At 49.9% G+C, this 20,873-nt stretch overlaps 1 protein-coding gene across 1 annotated transcript in view; it reads right to left on the minus strand.

The window, feature by feature from the left end:
* Positions 1–461: 461 nt before the first annotated feature.
* Positions 462–20,873, minus strand: part of otog (otogelin) — a 231,377-nt gene continuing 210,965 nt past the window's right edge. Inside the window, exons 49-53 of the mRNA XM_039740451.1 lie at positions 18,569–18,673; positions 15,232–15,351; positions 10,505–10,550; positions 1,516–1,595; positions 462–1,418 (exon numbers count right to left, since the gene is read on the minus strand). Of these exons, the coding sequence (XP_039596385.1) occupies positions 1,218–1,418; positions 1,516–1,595; positions 10,505–10,550; positions 15,232–15,351; positions 18,569–18,673 (552 nt within the window). The 3' untranslated portion in view covers positions 462–1,217. The remainder of the gene's footprint in view (positions 1,419–1,515; positions 1,596–10,504; positions 10,551–15,231; positions 15,352–18,568; positions 18,674–20,873) is intronic.

A 20,873-nucleotide genomic window follows, 5' to 3' on the forward strand; every position in this document is an offset into this window, starting at 1 on the left:
AGACAGGCAGACAGACAAGCAGGAAGACAGACAGAGAAACAGACAGGCAGACAGACAGACACAGAAACAGAGAAACAGACAAACAGATAAACAGACAGGCAGACAAACAGACAGACAGACAGACAGACAGACAGACAGACACAGAAACAGAGAAACAGAAAGACAGACATACGGACAGACAGACAGGCAGGCAGACAGACAGAGTTTTCTCCAAATGGTTTGACTTCATGCGACGTTCACGTGACATTTGTGACTGTCAGATTTCCCGTCTGACCGATGGCCTTAAGCTCTGACGTAAGGTGGGCTTACCTTTCTGCTGTGGCCCACTTCTGATTAGTCCCATCTTCCGATCTGTCATTGCCCACCTGCCACGATTCATTCCTCGGTAGAACAAAGTGCAAAGCCACTCATCGGTGTCGCCAAAGGAAGCCACAGCAGTAAACAGTCAGTTCTATTCTCACTTCTTTTATTTTAAAAGACACAGAACATCTGAGTTGCCGGGTAATGGATGTCTGTCACTCTTCTGTCACACGCAGGACACACACACACACACACACACACAGACCTTGACAGCGGAGTTCCCATGAATGTCATCCCCCAGGTTGCCCCGAGTGTTATTACCGCAGCACAGACACTCTCACTGTGTCTTCTTCTGTCATTGTCACCTCCCGACAGGCTTAGCAGGTCTCAGTCACTGTGACAATTGCTGAAGAGAGGTGCCCGGGGAGCCACTGGCCACATCTGCCATTGCAGTAAGAGTGGAGGTCCGTTATGCCATGCCATGCTCTTCTGCATTTGACCTCTCAAGTTTTGTCATCCAAACGCACATCTGTGGGATGGCAGAATACAATAAAGAAATACAAAGGGAGAGCCCGTCCTCTTTTAGTGAAGTGTCATAACTGGCAACACAGAGAGGCTTAGCGCGAGGGCACCGAATGAGCAGGGCGTAAAGATGGCAGGCACATCTAGAAGATGTTAGATAAGCGCTGTCTACATTAGGTATGTTAGTTTTCGTCCGTCCACGTTTATTTTCAAATATTTATTTAGATACACGTCTTTCCGTTAAATACACGCTGACCGCTGTCCACTTTGGAATGTCCATCCAGTCACACAGAGGATGGCGTGTGATCCTTTCTCGTGTAAGGCGGTTCTCTTCTCTCTCGGCCACCCGAGGAACAGAACCCCGTGGGCTCCTGGCACCTCTCACCGTCTCCGGCTTACGACCATTGGCACGCGCAGTCGGTGGGCTCCTGGATGGAGTAGGACACCCAGGTGGCATTGCTGCTGCAGTAGAGCTGCACCGAGCGCCTCTGGAGGCCGATCTCCCGGCAGCACTTGCAGAACCTGGCGTAGGTGTTGATGTTGTAGTTGTAGATGCTGGCAGACGGGCACTTGCCGTCACACGACACGATGTTCACCTGAAACACAAGAAAAGCAACTCTGGCATCACATCACATCACGACCACTCTACGTCCGAAGTGGACGGGCAGGGCAGACACATGCAGAAGAACTCACAGGTCGGTTGCTCCGGCAGTCGTTTTTTCGGATTGTCATCCGGACTGTGACCTTCTGGCATGACTTCCCATCTTCTTTACCTGCAATATTGGGAGACAGTGTAACAAAGATGGCAGAGCTGGCATCAACTAGCCTTGAGGGTGGAGTAAAGACAAGCAGCCCAGAGAACCAGTGGGGCTTTGTCACCCCCTGGTGCACTCTGGGTTGGCATGCATTCAAACAGTTCAGGCAGGGCTGTCTTAACGCATGGGCACGCTGGGCAATTACCCCCGGGGGTCCCATGCTAGTCTATGTATGTTGTGACTTGCTGAGTGGTTGTGTAGGTAGGGGTCCCAGTGCACTGCTTTGCCCCTATAGTGCTGTTAAGACGGCCCCGGGTTCAGGATCCCTCAGGAGATGACAGGGTGGGGTGCCGTTTCTGGATTACGATGGCCTGTTTTCATTGGCTGGGATCCTCATGCAGACTCCGCCCCTTTCTTCCAGGCTTATGAATTCCGTTTTTGCTTTGGTCTCTAAAAATTATTACAGCTTCATTTCTGGGGTTGGAGACCAAAGATCCTCTCACATGCACACTCGTGTTTTTAGCGTGTGTGTGTTTTTAACATTTTTTTTGATTTTGTACAAGTGTTAAAAATGTTTTTCTTCACACTAAGAACCGGAGACGTGTGGAATACGTGCGGTGGTCAGTAGAACCCGAGGGACTTGACGTCATGCTGGAGAACTTAGGAGGACAGGATCGGTGCGCCGGTGGCCTTTTGTAACATTTTTGCCTGAGCCACACCCCGTTTATCTTTTGTCGCTAGGCAACACATCATACAATTCTTACCCCCCGCCCCTTTATGTGCCTGTGCAGTAGGCTGCTTCATCTTTCAGGCTACGTCCACGTGACTACGTTTTTCTTTAACGACTCCGACTTAATTATTCTCTCGTTTTACCTTCCGTCCGCTCTGCCCCAGCATTTTTAACCCCCGAAAGTGGCGACTTTTGAAAACGCGCGCAATTCTCACAACGCCGGCTCGCCATTGCGATGTGGATGGGCCGAACCATAACCTGTTGAAAACGCAGACTCTAACTGCGCTCCGATTGGCCCGTGCCTATCGAGCGTCTATTGCCTGATTGGCTCCAGCTCATTACAACGACTCATTTTCTGACTGGAAGAGAACCGTCATCGCACATAACGGACATAGCGGTGTTGTCTTCCGTGGCGCTTGTTGTGCAGTTTGAATGCTGTAAGCGTACAGAAAGGACAAACAGTTTTGTGATAAACACCCGGGCTGGCGACGCTGCCGTCCCCTCAAGGATTTCTGCTCCGCTGCGCACGCGGCCAGTGCGGGCAAACAGCGGCCACACGTACGCATTTTGTGACTTTCATAAGCGATGTGAAAACGCCAGTGTGGACCGCGATCACTGTCATTCAGAAATGGAAACACAGGCGACATCCACACTACGGTGTTTCCATTTCAAAGTGGAGTTTTTAATTTGAATTGGAATTCACTTTAATTTTTGAAACAAAAATACCGGAGTTTGCGCATCATTTCCAAAAGGATCCATTTCCGTACTGAAATTTCGGAAAACGAGCATGACGTGGACCTTCGCCTACACTGGGCTTGCGGATAAACTCCTAGTGAAAAACTAAACGCTGCGTGCGCCGTGAACATCCGACTCCCGCTGGGGCGTTATGTGCTGCCAAGACTAGCAAGCGCGGGCGGGACTCTCAGAGCGCGTTCACGGCGCTGACATTCTTTAGGGAGCCTCGGCGCAGGTACGTGCACGGACTGATTACAGGTGAAGGTGACAGCTGACAGAGCTGGTGACAGTCACCTTGTCGTTAAACAAAAACAAAGCGACACGTAAGAAAACGAGTTTCCTCTCTCTGTTCATTCGCGAGATGATTGGTTATGAGCTGCGGCCACGGCAATCGGAGCGCCTCCTACACGTGAACGTCAGTCGGCTTCACACCCGGGAACCAAGTCACCCGAATTACTCGATAACATTTCATTCAACATTTACCACTCTGGTGATCGTCGAGAGGTTTACTTACCTCAGCAGTGACATTCATGTGTCCGGTGACTCTTCTCATTAAGTCAATACACTGACTGGGAGAGCATGGGTGGGGGGGGAGCGGTCATGAGGTCACTGGAAAGGGGTGGTCTGAGTCTTTCGAGTCCTGGTACTCCCCTTTTGTGAGACATGGACGCTCTCCAGTGACCTGAGATGAAGACTGCACTCCCTCGTGTGTGCCTCTTTGGAGGGTTCAGGGGGCCGCTGGTCTGACTTTGTGTTTCTCATGGAGTCCTGCATTGTGAGGGAGCGTCAGTTACGGCACTATGGCCATGTGGCGTGATTACCTGAGGGTGATCCGGCGCACAGGACCCTCATTGTTGAGGACCGGGCCAAGGGGATCCCCATGTAACAGCGGGCTGTGGCAGAAAGCGGGTCATTTTCGGTGGGTGGGACTGGACCACGTGTCTGCCAGGGGGTCACCAACTAGGATCAAGAGCTGTTTTGTACCAGTGCAGGCACCCCAACTTGACCTGACCTGATGCTCCTGATCATAAAGTGACCTAACCCTAACCCTAACTGACGAGAAGAATTCATAACTCATTGCACAATTCCCTGTATTTGAGTGTTCTTGTAGCGCAGGGGTGGGCAGTGTCGGTCCTGGAGGGCTGCAGTGGCTGCAGGTTTTCATTCCAACCAATTGCCTAATTAGAAACCAATTCTTGCCAATGTCAGACCTCATTTGATTTTATGGCTTGTTAGTCTGCCATGTTAGTTTCTTGTAGATTTTTTCCTTTCCAAGGATATCATCTAAATGATTTGAAGCCTAGAATGATAATTTTCACTCTCTCACACTTTTCTTCTAAGTGTTTTATTAAATCCAGCAGTGCAGGATGAACACACGTGGATGTAAAGGGAAACAAGTTAGCTGGAGAACTGCTGGCTGCTTTGTCATCTTATTGTTAATAAGGAGCCATTAAAACAGTGAATGGAGCTCTTTAAGATCGAGGGTGGGGAACCTTAACGAGCGGGACCACTGAAATGAAGCATCAAAATGTCACTTGAGGAATAAGAGCTTCATCAGCAGTAATTAACTTCTCGCTAAGAAACAAAAACCTGTAGCCATTGCGGCCCTCCAGGACCACCGCCGCTGATAAACTAATCAGCACATCGTCATCTCATCACAGGCTGAGGTTTCCAGTTTGCTGTTTTAGTTCTTGACTGTCCTCAAAAACCTGTGACACCCACATAGACAGACACGCACCCATCATGGAGGTTTTCGGCATCAGGGGGACCCTAAAACGTCGAGATCCGTCAAAAACTGGAGATCAGGATTTTGGACGAATCGAAAGCTTTCGTTCCTCCCCCTTGGATGATTGGTTATGGCGTGGGTGGGCACAAAGCCCCAACATGAGACTAACCTCAGGCAGTAGAGAAATCCGATGCCTACCTAAATAAATAAAGGGGCGTTTGGAGCGTCACTGTGCATCCGGGACTCCGTCTTCCCTGTCCTTTCCACTCCCGTCCTGTTACTTTTGCTCCTCCTTACCAAGCGGATTAAGTTAACGCTACAGACGTTGATACCAGGCTGCCGTCAACTGTGTTGTTTCCAATCAGATTTTTCACGGCACACTGAATTTTTCACCGCTGGCCACAGGTTTTATCACGAAAGTGCAGCGACTGTACGTACGAAATCGAGTGTTTCACTCATCTGCAGCCCTCCAGCTTTACAAAAGGCACGCGGGTAAACAGCACAGCGAGCGCCATGAGAAACAACTCTTCGATTGCCGCCCTGCTTTTCTTTCGTACCAGGCAGCCAATCAGAGAATGAAATGAGGAGAATCTAATCAGAGAGTTCCGTTCACCCCCTCCCCCCTGTAAGCACGAGCCAATCAGAGTGCGAGATCGTTTCCGGGAAACTCGTTGACTCTGCGTTTATGAACGTGACCGACTCTGGAGGGCGTGTTTTAAAAGATTTCATTTTCAGGTGACATCATAGAACATAGACATAGAAGTACTAGACGCCGCATGACCAGCAGCATCGTACGTCAATGTCGCCGCCATATTGCGAGTGGCGCTGCTGTGGAGTGAAGTAATGGACAAAAATGCCTCACACCTGTATGTCTCTGTCGTGGAACACCTTGTGGGCGGGGACAACGCGGTGGGCTGGACGTGGTCTCTAATCTGCGCTCGCGATTCCCGTTTTTTTTTTTGTTTTTTTTTTCCTACTTTATCTTGAGATGATTGGGATTCACGTTTAACGAACATGAAAGGCAGGTGACGTCTGGCCTGCTGCTCCTCCTTCAGAGGCCCGCATTGTCCTGCTTGATTTCTGTTTGCGTTTCATCTTCAGCGTTGTCTGCTCGTGTTCGTTTTTGTCGGGCCGTTCTGTGTGACGGTCTTCTCGTTTCTCGTTGTAAGCACCTCTGCGATTCCCTCCATTAATAAGCCTGCAGGGGCTCCAGTTTTTAAACAATGGACTTTGGAGCAATAACGTGACGGTTTTGAATTGTCACAACTTACAGGGACATCACTGTCATTCTTGTCACATGTGCAGAGTGCGGTAACATGTCTTTTACTCCTCTGCCCGGTTGGATGACACCCAACTACTTTGGGACCTGAAATGTGGCTGTCATCGTGCTCCATGTGACTCGAATGTCTCCTGCACAGAAGATGCGTTATAAAGACCCCCAGGGCCCTGTTAGTCCATCAAAGACACACACACACACACACGAGGACACACACGGCACTGCAGGTGTTAGCCACTATTTGACAGTTGGTGACAAGGCACACGTCCCCCCCCAGAGGCGCAGTCACCACCAGGTGTCTGGAAGTGACAAACTGAAGTCGTTACCTCAAAGCTTCGCCCTGCCAATCCACGTTCATGCCAACTTGTGGGCTCCAGGCAGGTGTTGCGGTTTCGTCCTCGTCATACGCTCAGGGGACTTGAGATTTCAGCTCGATGGCTACAAGTCTGGGCTCTCGCCTTGCTTTTGTTGAAGGGTCTTCAGCACGTCTTCAGGCCCCTTCACTTTTGACACATTTTGTTAATTTGCTAAAATCATTTCAATTTCTTTTCTTTTCCTCCGACCCCATTCAGTCCCTCAGACTGACGACATGAAGACAGAAGTTTAGGAGTTCAGGGATGTTGGAAAACGCATCGAAAATGCAAAAAAACTGAAAGCTCACATCGACACGAGTACTCAGACCTCCTCTTCCTCCTCCTCCAGCCTGGTGTCTTCAGGGGGTCCGACATCACAAGCGTCACACACCTGGATTGAAGGATGTTTGTGCTTTTCTCTGCAGGTGGTCTCAAGTTTGGTCGGGATGGACAGAGACCCCTGGTGGACACCTCTTTTCAGGGTCTTCCTGATTTGTTACATTGGGATGTAAGAAGAAGAACGTAAGAGATGTGGCAAATGGGAGGAGACCACCACAGCTAAGCTGTCCTGGTAGCTCAGGCAGATTTTCCTTAAAGGTCCTCAGGGTTTGTGCTTCATGCTGTGTAAGGTGGGCCACTTAGGGACATTCCCAGTGCTGTCCTTAGCCCCTCCTGTCTTATATGTACTTCATCCTGTAGGATGGAGATCCTCGGGCCCAGTCAGAGGTCCACAGCAGGTTTTCATTAATGACATCTGTGGACTTCATTCTGCTCCACCCTGAGTGGCCTCCTGGACCCTGATGTCACCATACGTCACCTGCTGGAGTGGCATCACACAGATGGTGCCAGGTTTCCTCCATACGCGGTCAGACAGTTCAGTCCGGGTTACGTCAGACCAGAGAATCATCTTCCTCACCGTGTGAGGGTCCACCTTTGTTCAAACTCAACATGCGCTTCCATGGAATGTGACAGTGATGGCCGTCCTTCTGAACATTTCTTCCAACTCCACACTGGAGCTCATCCATGAGGTCCTCGGTCACCTCTGTTAGCCCCTTCTGTCCCGACCGCTCAGTCGTTCATTAAAGGACTGTGGAGGTCATTGTGTTCTTTCCGCCATTGTCTCCAGATCTGGACCTCCACACACTTCCTGCCCCTAAGCTCCACACACAGTTCATGACAGCAGTGGCACCTTCTAAAGACGACATGCGACTTTTCCGATGGGTCCCATCAGCTGAAATGAGCTCAGGTGGGCCCCAAACAAGATGTAGAAACACCTCGACGATGGGCAGCAGAACGGGACCCTCCTTCGGCTTTCAGCTTTCGTGGAACTTGCAAGAATTCCGAAAATCCCGTCTTCGCTCTCTCATTCTGGAGTGCTGAGTGTTGGTCGACGTAAGGAAAAGCAAACTGAAAGGCGGCAGTGACAAAAGGTGACGAAAGTGAGGGGTCTGGCAGCGTAGCGGAGGCCCAGTGGCTCATTTGGGTGACCTCAGCTCCGCTTCATGCTTACATTACACCCACCTTGATATCCTTGACCCCCCTTCATCTCCTGTCCCAGCTGTCCCTCTGCTCCTTCACACTCCTCAGGAAGTCAGACAGAGTGGTGTGGCAGCCCCCAAACACTGAGGGGTAGAAATATCCAGTTGGACTGCCCTCTCATCTGTAGACCTATTCAACCCCCCCCCAAAGCCCTGCCCGTGGGCTCCCAGCATATGCCAGGCACAGTGCGCCAGCTGGCGGGAGGAAGTGTGCCATGTCACCTGTTAGCAGAGTCGAGCCCCCAGACACTAAGAGTGCACATGCAGCCCCACTAAGGTGCCCTCTACTTGGCCACTACCAACAGTACATTGTTGGCAAACAACAATGCACTGCCCAGACAGTGCAAAACCGAGAAGCAGCTGTGGCTGTGTCATTGTCACCGACATTATCCCGTACCAGTGGCTCACGTGTGAAAACCCACAAGGATCAAAAAGATGGCCTTTTAGAAGTGTGCCCTGGTCCTGAGCCCCCTAAAAGGGAGTACATTGTTGGAAATCAACAATGGTGCTGGCTAGCCTTTTATTTTGTCACCAAGATCCAGGAGCTGGTACCTTTGTCACAGTTAGAGCTAACTGTTGGAGGCACTGGGCTAACTGGGAATGGGAAGAGGGACAGTCCAGTACCTGGTGAGATTGTGACACGTTGATCAGGTGTAAGTTTGACACAAAAGGAAACAGACAAACAGAGCAGACAGTCAACATTACAGGTTACCCCAGTGACACGCGTCAAAAAGCAGCTGGCCTTTGGTTCAACTGTTTAAGGAGGGTCTGCTGAGAGGGGTCATGTTAAAGCCGGGCCACCCCCTCACCAGTCAGTGGACACACACACTTATAAACCATTTGTGCCACCACTCTGCCCACATTGACACTTCTCGGTGCCAAGTGGAGGCGGTGGCACCTGCACTCATGCCACCTAGTGGCTGAATAATGGAACTGATTAGCAAGCGATTAGCAGATGAGAGCAAGAACAGACTCAGCCAGGGGTCTCGACCACCACAGCCATCTCAGCAGAGGTGGGAGGAAAACGTGGCGCGCTGCTCTGGTGGGCACCGACTGTTATGTGAATGAATGGAGTCCTTACTGTCACTTGTACAGTGTCCTGTGAAATCGTTACCAACATGCGCTAATCAACATGCCACCACTCTCCCCGTATGCCCCCTTGCTCTGATCTGTGCCTCACCACTGTTTGACCCTGGGGGTCTACAGAGAGTTCCTTGGGCATCATGGCTTGGGGTTTATCAGGACGTGTGGTGTGAATTGTGGGGCCTTCTGTCCACAGGTCCACATGTGTCTTTCTAAATGATACCCAATCACCTCAGTGTGTCACAAGTGGACTCCCACCACATTCTAGAAACATCTCAAGGAGATTTAAAGCAAACAGGAGGCACCCAAGCCCAACGTGGAGTGCCACAGTCCCAGTGGTCTGAATACTTCTAGGAAGGAGAGATTTCACTTTGCCACCCGTTCTGGTTTCACGTTTTCACATTGTCATTGTGGGTCACCGAGTGGAGACTGATGAGCTGTGAGTGCCAAGGAGGAGAGACGGACATCCCAGCTGGGTGACGGATGCCCTCTGGACAAGACGGAAGGTGCCAGGGGGATAGACAAGCAGAAGCCAGAGGATAGGAGCAGTTCCTACCCCCAGAGTGGTCCGCTGGAGGTGTCCCAGCTTGGACAGCTGCAAGGATTCATGGGAACTGGAGTCCAGAAGGGCAACCCTGCTGGGGTCCCAGTGTGCCACAAGGGGGTGCTATTTGAGAATGACTGCCCTGCTCTGCTTCTTTAACAACTCCACAAGTCATTTTGGGTCACCGGGAGCCATTCCAGGTCCAGGACAAAAGGATCCCACTGTCTTACCTCGGGGAGTCGGAGACGGGGGGCTGCAGGTGGCGCTCAACTGAAGAGGAAAAAGCTTTTTGTTTGTCTGCTTACTGGTTGTGCTGCACAGTGCAGAGTGCGGGTGGAATTAAAAATCCATTATTTGAAGCTGTGACCATGTTGGGTAATTTTGGGAATGGGGTTTGTGTCCTCGGTGACGCCCCCTACTGGTTACGGACCAGAAATGGCAAACTTGTCCATAAACCTACAGCATAATAAAGGGGGCAATAGTTGGGGGGGTAGTTTTTGGGGGTCTGAAGACTTCCCGACTCCACTTCAGGGCTGATGGTCTGCTCCTTCTGTGACTTGCTTACCCAGTGTAGATGGTGGTGGGCCGCACTTCATGACTCCTGGTGTTGAAGCTCTGCTGGTGCCCGGGGCATCGACTGGTCCTGTCCCTCCCAGTCATGTAATTCCATTATTCAACCACTAGGTGCTGTAAATTTGCACATCTGAATACGTGTTAAAGCATACAGACCCCCTCACACCTGGCAGGAGACCCCCGTTGAACCTTTCCTTGTAGGCTTTGCTCAAATCTCAACGAGGACGTTGAATGTCACCAGAAATGCCAATGAATGAACAAAGAGAGACTTTTGAAATGCATACTTGCTATTGGCACGCTAAGTCTAGGCCACCGTCACACTACACGGTCACTATGGGGGGTTTCAAGAGCAGGAGGTTCAGTACTCACAGGTTTTGCAACAGCCATCCATGTAGTTGACGAGGGTCCCGCCAATCTGCGAGGAAGCAAGAAAGAGTCAGTGGGACACGTCCAGGGGGGTCAGCCGTGAAGACAACAAACATCGGCGAGGACACTGAGACAATAACACTGAGAGCGAGGCCCACCTGGGAATGACTGGCATGGTGCCACCTGGTTGTGGAATTGGGCAAAGGGACGTGCAAGAGGTGCCCGATGACGTGAAGAGGATGAGCTCAGCATTAAGCGTGATAATAAATGCACGTGGTACTTTAATGTTGACGAACGCTGGGGGGACGGAATATCGGCCGTTTAATGACCTCGCCGGACACATTGCGCGTGTGAAACGGCGAGCAGAAGCAAAGAGAGCCACTCGGGCCCGCCTTCCAGTGTGGGGTCTCACAGCCTCTTTGTCCCACTTCCATCTGGCACATCTGAAACAGTTCTGGAATATTCTGCTACACCTTCTACCCCCTGATCTCTGTGCCGGCCCCCCTGCCCTCACATCTGCTCCTAGTAGCTTATTAATATTCATTCCATTTGTCACATTTGTCACTCTTGTCGTTTTCGTTATTCATTATTTATTACTATTGTCATCCGTGTGCACATTGGGAGGGCAGCTGAAAGGCACAGATAATAATCATTTCCTGCCACAACACAAGGGGGCGCTGTTCACGGATACCCTTTCACAAGATTGAAGGCTTTAACACCCGTGACGTCACTTCCTGTATCCGCCTGCCTGGACCCGCCTCTTCCTGCCGGGAGTCCGCATTTGTGGAAGCGGCCGTCTGTTTGGAGGCTCGCGTCTGCATTAATGTACTTCTTTATGTTATGGGGGTTTGTCTTTGGGGTCTTTAAACTATGACAGTCTGTTAACGTAACTCTTTATTTATTTCTTTATTTACTTGTTGTAACAGATGGCCAAAGAGTGGAAGGATGGAGGACACTGCAGGACGCTAGATGGCAGCTTCCCTGGACTGTAGCGCAGGGCACAATGGGACGTGGAGTTCACTTAAACAGCCCTGCTGGGTACCATGGGTGCCACCAGGGGATGCTGTGAGACAAAGATGGGATGGCAAAGTGCTCGCCTGGCCCAGAAGCACTAGAAGGTCACAGGAGCGGAAGCCCCAAAGTACCTCTGGGCTGAATAAAAACTGGAATTCTCAATCTGACCTGGAAGTCCTGGCAGGTCACATGATCAGAAGAACAAAAGCACTTCCGGGTCACACCGTTATATATAAGGGGCTGCTGTGAGTCGCGTGGAGGTGGACGAAGCTGGCTGGGAGGTGAGGAGGAGATTGAAAAGTATTGTGATATTGGTGGCTCTGGTACTTGGGGGGCACTGATAAAGAAGAACAAAGAAATAAATGAAGTGCATCTTCTACCCAGTGTCCTGTGGGTCTGCCTGGTGTGTTTAAGGGGCAACAGTGACCCCCTAGCGCCCACACTGTTTATAGTGTAGTTGTGTTCTTCACCGGTCTCACACTTGTCCCCTGCCTATGTTCCACGGTGGTCCTGTTATTTTGTGTCACCGTAGGCTGCAATGCGGTGTATGGGTGGTGTGACCACGAAGCCCCTTGACGTGAAACAGGGTTCGGACTTTTATTTTGACACTGCTTTACAGTGTTCACATTGTAGCTGCTCCTGATTGGACGGAGAGTGCAGGAGGACTGGGAGGGGGCGGAGCTCCTTCTTTTGGGGCATTTTAGGTCTGGACAGACAGACAGACGAGCGTCTCGTGTGAAGAGAAGCGTTTCCCACCCGCCATTGAGAAGTGTGAGCAGGTAAAGGAGCCCCAGAGTCCCAAAGAGGGGGGTATTCGGTCATCGGTCAGCACAGACTGACTGCACAGTCGGCCGAGGTCTCCAGGACGGACCCCACCACTGGATCTCATTTGGTTTGTTTGATGTTGGTGGACAGAGAAAGACCCTTAGACGCCAAAGTGGTCTCGATTAATGACAAATAGAACTGATCCCCCTAAGTATTCCATCCATCCATTATCCAACCCGCTATATCCTAACTACAGGGTCACGGGGGTCTGCTGGAGCCAACACAGGGTGTGCGGCAGGAACAAACCCCGGGCAGGGCGCCAGCCCACCACAGCCCCTAAGTATTTCGCCCCCTAAATCAGCACCGGGGCAGGTGGCTGCTCGTATAAGTCCCATCAATGGAGTTTCAGATGATTTACCTGGTAGAGTCCGAGTCAGTATGGTGGTCTCACCTACGCTATGAAGACACAGGAACACAACAAGCAACTCTGTGACAAGCACAAGTCAGGGGGATGGAGGTCAGAAAAGCCCCCCAAGTCCCCCAAGCCCCCCAATATCCAGTTAGGTCAATCAGGGTGAAATGGAAAGAGTGGGGCAGAGCTGGGCATCTGCTGGGGCAGAAGATGACAAAGGAGGGAGACCACCAAGAGACCCCTGAGAAGTCTGAAGGAGTCAGAAGCTACAGTGAAGGACACTGGTGGGACTGGGCAGGCACCATCTGGGCCCATCAGCTTCACTGGTCGCTGAGGAGCTGAAAGCATATTGGGGGCTCTGACAGCAGCTGGGAGAAGGGGCAGCGGTCTGATGAGGACACAATGGAGCCTTCTGGCCAAACTGCACTTTATCACAAGCGTGGCACGCCCACCGTGAAGTGTGACGGTGACACAATCGGGATGTATGGATGCTTCTCTGCAGCAGGCCCTCTGCAAGTCTTGGGAGAGAAAAAGGAAGGCAGCAAAACCTGAGGAAGTCTGACACTTGGATGAAGACGACGACGGGCACAGGGGCAGAGCTGCACGGGACTGGCATCAAAACAATAAGGTGAATGTCCTGGAGTGGCCGAGCGGTCAGAGTTCTGCCCTCAATCCAATCTTGACAACGGTGGTTCACTTGGGACCACCGGGATACCAGAGAGAGTGGGAGCAGAATTGGCGTAATTCACCCTCATTCAGGGCATTCATAAGAAATGTCACGAGGTGGAAGTGCACAAAGAACAAAAACAGCGGCGTCCGACATTTGAAATGTTAAAATCCGGGTGGCAGTTGAAATGTTTAAAGTCACAATAGAAAGTTGTCTTTGTCACCTATGAGGGGGGGTCCATAAAGTGGGCTAGTAAAAGGTCAACAATCAAAAATGACATCAAATTCATCATCCGTGACCTTGAAATAGTCAGAAACGACACCCCACATGCTTAGGTTTGAAATCTGTCACTTGGAGCCTTCTGGCGGTGGCACTTAGAGGGCGAGGACCACCGGGTGAAGAATCAAATACCAAAAATACGATCCGATTCGTCATCAGCAACCTCAGAACAACATGAAACGCCAATCCACATGTTGATATTAGAGACCCCCATTTTTTAAAGTTTTGCGACCCCCATATCCCACCCTACACCAGAGTGGTGGTCCTGAGGCCAGGGATCTGTGCCAGCAATCAGAAGGTTGCCAGTTTGAATCCTGCATATGCCAGGAGTGATTCCACTCTGTTGGGCCCTTGACCCACAGTTGCTGTCACCCTGGGTGACGTTAATCTGCACGCAAGTCCCCCAGCTGACAGGGAGAACTAAGAGGTTGGTGGCAGGACTGGCACTTCAGCCACTATAAAAAAAAAATAATCTGTTTCAGGGTGGTGCTGAGGTGTCACCCGCTGCACTTGGGTCCTAAATTGGGATCCGGAGGTGGTGCGCCAACACGCTGTATCAGTGCTGCCCCCAACCTCTCCTCTCTCATTAGGGGTGACCCCTGGCACCTGCCTAAAGTCAAGACCCCTGCTCACTTTTAGTCAAGACCTCTACTGGTAACTTTCTGCACAAAATGAGCTAAAAGTGAGGGCCAAAAATAGGGAGGGGGGACCCCCAAAGAGCTTGACATCACAATATTCTTAACGAGAAGTCTGGAAGGGTATTTCACATGTGGGGGTCTTCTCGTATCGTCGTCAGGCAAACAAAACTTCAGAAGCAATTTCTGAGTATTCAGATGGAATTCTTAGGAATGACAGGCTGACTGAGAGAGACCTGAGCACACAGATGCCAGACGGGCACAGCTGCCACCTGCTAAATCCATCAATTACTCTGCGTATTACTTGGAATTAATTTAGACCACTTTGACTTATTGTACATTAAGGGGTCTTATTCCACTGATCAGCATCAAAAACCCAAACTCAGCCCCCTGGGATTCAATGCCGGACCCCACTTACGTGAATCGATTTGTTTTTCTATGTGTTTGAACTGCTCTGAGCCTCTTTTATGTAGTCGGTGGTCTGTGAAGTTTGTCTTTGCCTCCACCTGTGACCTCATTACAGCACTCAGTGAAAGGCGCTATATGAACACTAACTGAGCTGAACGCACTTCTTGGACTGCAGTTTTCTGTCTGCCCGTTCTAATGCTGCCCCCTGAAAGGCGCTATATAAAGTAAAGTCTGACCACTTCTAACTTGTGGGACTCGCAGGGAAATGCAGCTCATGATGCGCTTAAGTTGGATCGGAGACGAAAAGGTCATCAGCACCTTCTAGGACAGCGTCGGGACCCTCACATTCAGCTGCTCCATTGACGGGGGATCAGCAAGCCCACCTCCGTGAAGAGGTAGAAGCCTGTGGACACCGTTTGGGGCAGGCCCGGCTGTCGGAGGGTTTCCAGCAAATTTAATGTGAAGGTGTCGATGCTGCAACCCTTGGTGGACTCGTCCCCACTCATTCAATCACATGTGACAGGTGGAGACAAAGGTGGCAGTTGCTGACCTTGGTGCACTCGCTCTCGTTGAAGGGGGGACAGCTGACCGGGTAGCTGATGAGGGTCGGTCCAGACTGCGTATCCACACAATCGTACTTGATGCAGCTGCTTACCCACGATGCACCAGGCTAGGAGAAAGACAAATAAATGAATAAATAAATAAATAAATAAATAAATAAATATGAAAGGCACTATATGATAGATAGATAGATAGATAGATAGATAGATAGATAGATAGATAGATAAAGTGAAAGGTGCTATATAAGATAGATAGATAGATGGAGTGAAAGGCACTATACAGTATAATAGATAGATAGGTAGATAGATAGATAGATAGATAGATAGATAGATAGATAGATAGTCTGTCCGTCTGTTCCCATAATTCAGTTCTGCATCTGCTGCTTTATTAATGGTGGTCTCCTTTATGGTGGAGCTCACTCACTGTCTGCTTTATCAGGTTCACTTCTCTGGGACGTCCTGCAGTCATTGGAGTCTATTGGGCACTGCAGGCGTCCTTTAGGGATTTTGATCCATCAAGACTCCAAAGCATCATACAGTTCTTGTGGACTTTTCTGCTGAATGCCATCTCAAAGGGGCTCTCCTGGACAAACATCGGGGAACGGAAAGAACTTGAGGTGGCGCACAGTGAATGAAAAGAAAAGCACAGAGAGACACACATGCTCATCCATTCACAGGGTCCCTAGTGTCCCATGTACATCATGGGGTCCACTGAAATTCTTACCTGCATGCCCCACTGCCCGGTTCCATTATCAGGGACTAGAATCACCTGACCTCAAAACTCCCGTCTTCCTTTTTTAGAGGCCATAACCTCAGCCACTAGGGGGAGCACTGCTGCTGAGGTGCAGCCTTGTGCTTTGTATTGTCAGGGGGTCCTTTACTCCCCTTTATACTTGCATGTGCTGATCAACACGCAACATGTTGCTACTGTGTGGTGCCATGAATAGTAAGAGAGAGAGAGAGGCAAGTAGGTGTGAAAGGCGCTATATAATAGGTGTATAGGGGGAATATTGTCCAGTGAAATTCTTCAGTCTCTGTTTTAAGTAACATGCAGCACATCACCACCCACACTCTGGTGCAATGCTGAGTGAGAAGAAATTTTGTCTTCCTTACCTGAATATCTCAGAACGTGGGTTACAGAGATCTGCCATTGGCGTGGTGCTTATTACAGATAGCATTGCAGACCATTACCTTGACCACTAGGGGGCACACTGCCATTACAGTGCAGTCTTATGTTGTCAGTAGCACTGACAACTTCAGCCACTAGGGGGCTGTTATGGGCAAGCCAGTATGTTTAAGGAGTTTCTTTTTGTCTTCTTTCTTCGTTTTGCATTATTGTTCATTGTTTTCCTTTATATTTTTATTTTATATTTGTTCAGTTATTTATCTAATTGTATGTTATCTGGTAACTTTATTCTGTTGAGTCATCATGTCACATCTATATATGCTGTGCGGGTCTCTTATCTTTCTCTTATTCTGTGGGTGGATCCCCCGAGAGGCGTGGCCACCTGTCCATCACCATAAAGGCACCACCCTGAGTCCGGTGCGGTTCATTTTTGAATGGGCTTTGGGAGTGTTGTATTTTCTTGGATTTCGATTTCTGCTTTTGCCACTTGGATTTTCTTAGGGATTTCATACTGGGACTCGTTTGCTTTGGAGTGCCTGTGAGGCACATCCTGTTTACTTATTATTTTATTCCTGTGGATTATTTTGTGGTATTTTTTCCTGTTCTTTTCCTTCTTTTTTTAAAGTTTTTTTGTTGTCTTTGCCCCTCGTGGGGGCATTTTGAGTGTTTTTTGAAGTAGAACCTAAGCTGCCTTCTGGTGAACCGCCTGCTGGGCAGGCTGGTGGGATCAGACCCGCTCCCCTGGCTGTTTCTGGAGGCCTCACATCACTTTGTGAGTTAAATCAGCCATTGAGGTACAGCTTTGTGCTCTAATTACAGCTGTGGCCACTAGGGGGCACACTTCCATTAAGGTAAAGGCTTGTGCTGTAAGGCCACCAGGGGATGAACGTCCGCTTAGGTGCAGTCGTGTGCTTTAGACGCTTTACCCCCCAGCCACTAGAGGGCACACTGGCACAACGTACAGCCAAGCACTATACACGCCGTACCACTAGGGGGCAGACTGCCATCAAGAGGTTCACCTTCATTAAGGCAAAGGCTTGGACCGCACTTACAGTTGGTAACCTTGGCCATTAGTGGACGCGCTGTAATCAAAGTAAAGTCTTGTACTGTAATTACAGATAATAACCTCAGCCACTAGGGGGCAGACTGCCATTAAACTAAAGTCATAATGCAATTCCAGCTGACTATATCACCCACTAGGGGGCCCTCTGCTATTAAAGTGCAGCTCTGCGCTTTAGAGGGGCTTTCTGTTGCGTGTTCAGTGAAATTCTAACTTGCATGTGTGCCAACCGACACGGCGAGTGCCATCATCAGTGAGCAGAACAGACTCGCCTCAAAGCTTTTGTTTTCCTAAGCTGAGAAATCTCAGAACAAAACATTTGATGTTACTCTTTAAAAAAGAAAGACACTGTGCTTGTAACAAACCTTCCTTAGGCGAGTCGTCTCACAAACGAAACACCAAAGTGCCACACCCTGCCTCTCCTCGCCCACCTTGGTACTCGGATACAACGCTGAGTTGTGCTGTGGCATTCAGATGGTGCCCGGTTGGTACTGAGAGGCCATTATGATTTCAACAGCAGCCTGTATGACCGTATTCTTCATTGATAAATTCTAAGCCCACCCTGGCACAGCAGACACCCCATTGTCATCATGGAGACCCCCTAAGTCCGCCGAAGCTTCGCTGACAGGAGCTGAGCTCGCCTTGATCTCCTGACTGTCTGACCCTACGTGCCCGCGGAGGTGGCCCTGGGTGCTCTTTGTGTTCTGCCAGTCCCTCTGACCCCTCGCTCTTACTGAATTGCTTTTGGTTTCTCCACCTGTCCTCCATAAACTCTGCAGTGTGTGAAAACCCCCAGGGAGGTGGCTCTTTATGGGGTGCCCAACAGTGACTGGCACCTTGCCCATTGTAACTTCTGGTCAGCAGACAACTAAACGTCTGGAGTAGGTTGGCATGCTCTCTGCTCTGAGGTGCACTTGGATGACTGGCACATTGGAGGAGCAGGTAACCGTTTGTGTGAACCTCATGAAGCAGACACCGAGTGACGATATGACAGAAGCACCAGGATACGAGCCCCTTCTGTCCGTTGTGGATGGACACGGATGACTCTGGGAATGCCCACCACAACAAGCAATAGGACACCATCCAGAACTTTCTATCTGCTCTACAATTAGAAAAGAAACAAAGGCTTCCACTTTCCCACCTTGACAAGAGCAGCAGTCCCATTGTCCGTGTGGGAAATACAAGAGACGTTCCTGCAGACGCCACAGCAGAGGCCGGGGTGACGTGGGGCTTCATACACCTGATTCTAGGAGACAAAGACAAAGAGAAAGAGAGAAGAAGATGAAGAAGAAGATGTCATTGTCTGTCCTCCTCTTCTGATTGAAGCTTGGCGGCTACCGATAAGAGATAAGCAAAGCTGCAGGTCTAGGTGGGACATGTCACACGAGCGGTCATCGCTGAAGCCTTCAGGTAAGCCTTTCCCACCACAGTCACACAGTTACAAAGCACAATACAAGACCACTGTAAGTCTCTGCCTTGGTCTTTGTCTCCCGCTCTCTGTCATGGTCGCTGCCTCCTCCACTTCTCCTCCCCACTCTGGCCCTCTGAGTTCTGGCAGGCAGCTCCTTTTAAGGACTCCCAGAATTCCCAAGGCTTGGCCCCGGTGGACTGCCAGGTAAGGCCGAAGCCCCACAGAGTCCCCACAGCACACCCTTGGAGGCACCCATAGGACCCAACAGGGCTGAGACAAGGAACTCCAACTCCCATGATGCCCTGTGGGAATCCGTGGTGCTGCTGCTACTCAGGGGGCAGGGCTGCCATGTAGTGAATTGTGTGCCCCTGTCCCATTTAGGCCAGGGTCCCGACTGTCCCTCACACCCCTAACACATGTAGTTGCTTCCTATTATTGGTTATTTCAAATAGGACTCACTGCTACAGAAATATTTAAGAAATAAAAATGTGCTAAGTGAGCCTTCACCGACGTATCGATACAAATGGAAATGCTCCAACTTTCAGAGTCTGGACGCAGCTGAATGGGAGACGTTTACTTACTCGTTTCTAGCACATTAGAACAATCTGGACAAGAAGAGGCCATGCAGGCCTTCATCCTAACTCCTCCAAAATAACATCCAGTCGAGTTTTCAGGGTCCCTAAAGTCCTCCGGCCCACCATACTACCTGGGCACTTACTCCATGTCCCTGTGGTCCTCTTCCTACTGTTTGTGTGAAATTCAACCTTAACGAGTGTCCAACTGTGTCCCCATGTTCTTGATGACCTCATTTCAAAGTCATTGTCTTGATCCACTGCACCAATTCCCTTCATCATCTTAAAGATGTCACTCAGGTCTCCTCTTCATCTCCTGTAAAGGCTCAGCTCTTTGAATCTTTCCTCATAACCCGTACGTCCATTAATCAGCCTCGTTGCTCTTCTCTGGACCTTCTCTAGTGCTGCTATGTCTTTATGGAAACCAAAACTGCACAAGGGACTCCAGATGACTCCTCACCAGTGCCTCATAAAGCTTGAGCAGAACCTCCATGGACTTGGACTCCATGCATCCACATCATCGGTCCACTGGACTAATAGCCTTCATCAAATTAAACCCTTCAGTCAGGTCTCCTCTTCATCTCCTGTAAAGGCTCAGCTCTGTTAATCTTTCCTCCTAACTCGTCCACTGTAGCCCTGGAATGAGCCGAGTCTCTGGACTTTCTCCAGCACTGCTATGTCCTTTTTGTAGCCTGGAGACCCAAACTGCCCCCAGGACTCCAGATGAGGCCTCACCAGTGTGTTATAAAGCTTGAGCGTCACCTCCTGTGACTTGTACTCCACACATCAAGGCGCTATATAACCTGACATTCTGTTAATGGCTTCTGTATGGCAGTTGATAGTGTCAAGCCCACCATGACTCCTAAATCCTTCTCTTGAGGTGGACTTTGGATGTTCAGAACACCCATTGTGTATTCAAACCTCACATTTTGACTTCCTACGTGTCATACTTTACATTTCATTACATTACATTTTCTTCTGTTTAGACTGTAAAGGCTCAGCTATTTCAATCTTCACTCATCACTCATCCCCTGTAGCCCTGAATCAGCCTCGTCGCTCTTCTCTGGACCTTCTCTTGTGCTGCTATGTCTTAATGGAGACCCAAACTGCCCCCAGTACTCCAGATGAGGCCTCACCAGTGAGTTATAAAGCTTGAGCGTCACCTCCTGTGACTTGTATCGCACACGTCATTCTGTCAAATTCTTAATGTCTACAGATAGAGCTCACGAATAGTTGATCATATCTATCTATTATATAGTGCCTTTCACTCTGTCTATCCATCCATCCAGCACTGCTATGTCCTTTTTGTAGCCTGGAGACCCAAACTGCACCCAGGACTCCAGATGAGGCCTCACCAGTGTGTTATAAACCTTGAGCGTCACCTCCTGTGACTTGTACTCCACACATCAAGGCGCTATATAACCTGACATGATAGTGTCAAGCCCACCATGACTCCTAAATCC

Source organism: Polypterus senegalus, chromosome 1, assembly GCF_016835505.1.
Source record: "Polypterus senegalus isolate Bchr_013 chromosome 1, ASM1683550v1, whole genome shotgun sequence".
In the NCBI taxonomy this organism is placed as follows: Eukaryota; Metazoa; Chordata; class Cladistia; order Polypteriformes; family Polypteridae; genus Polypterus; species Polypterus senegalus.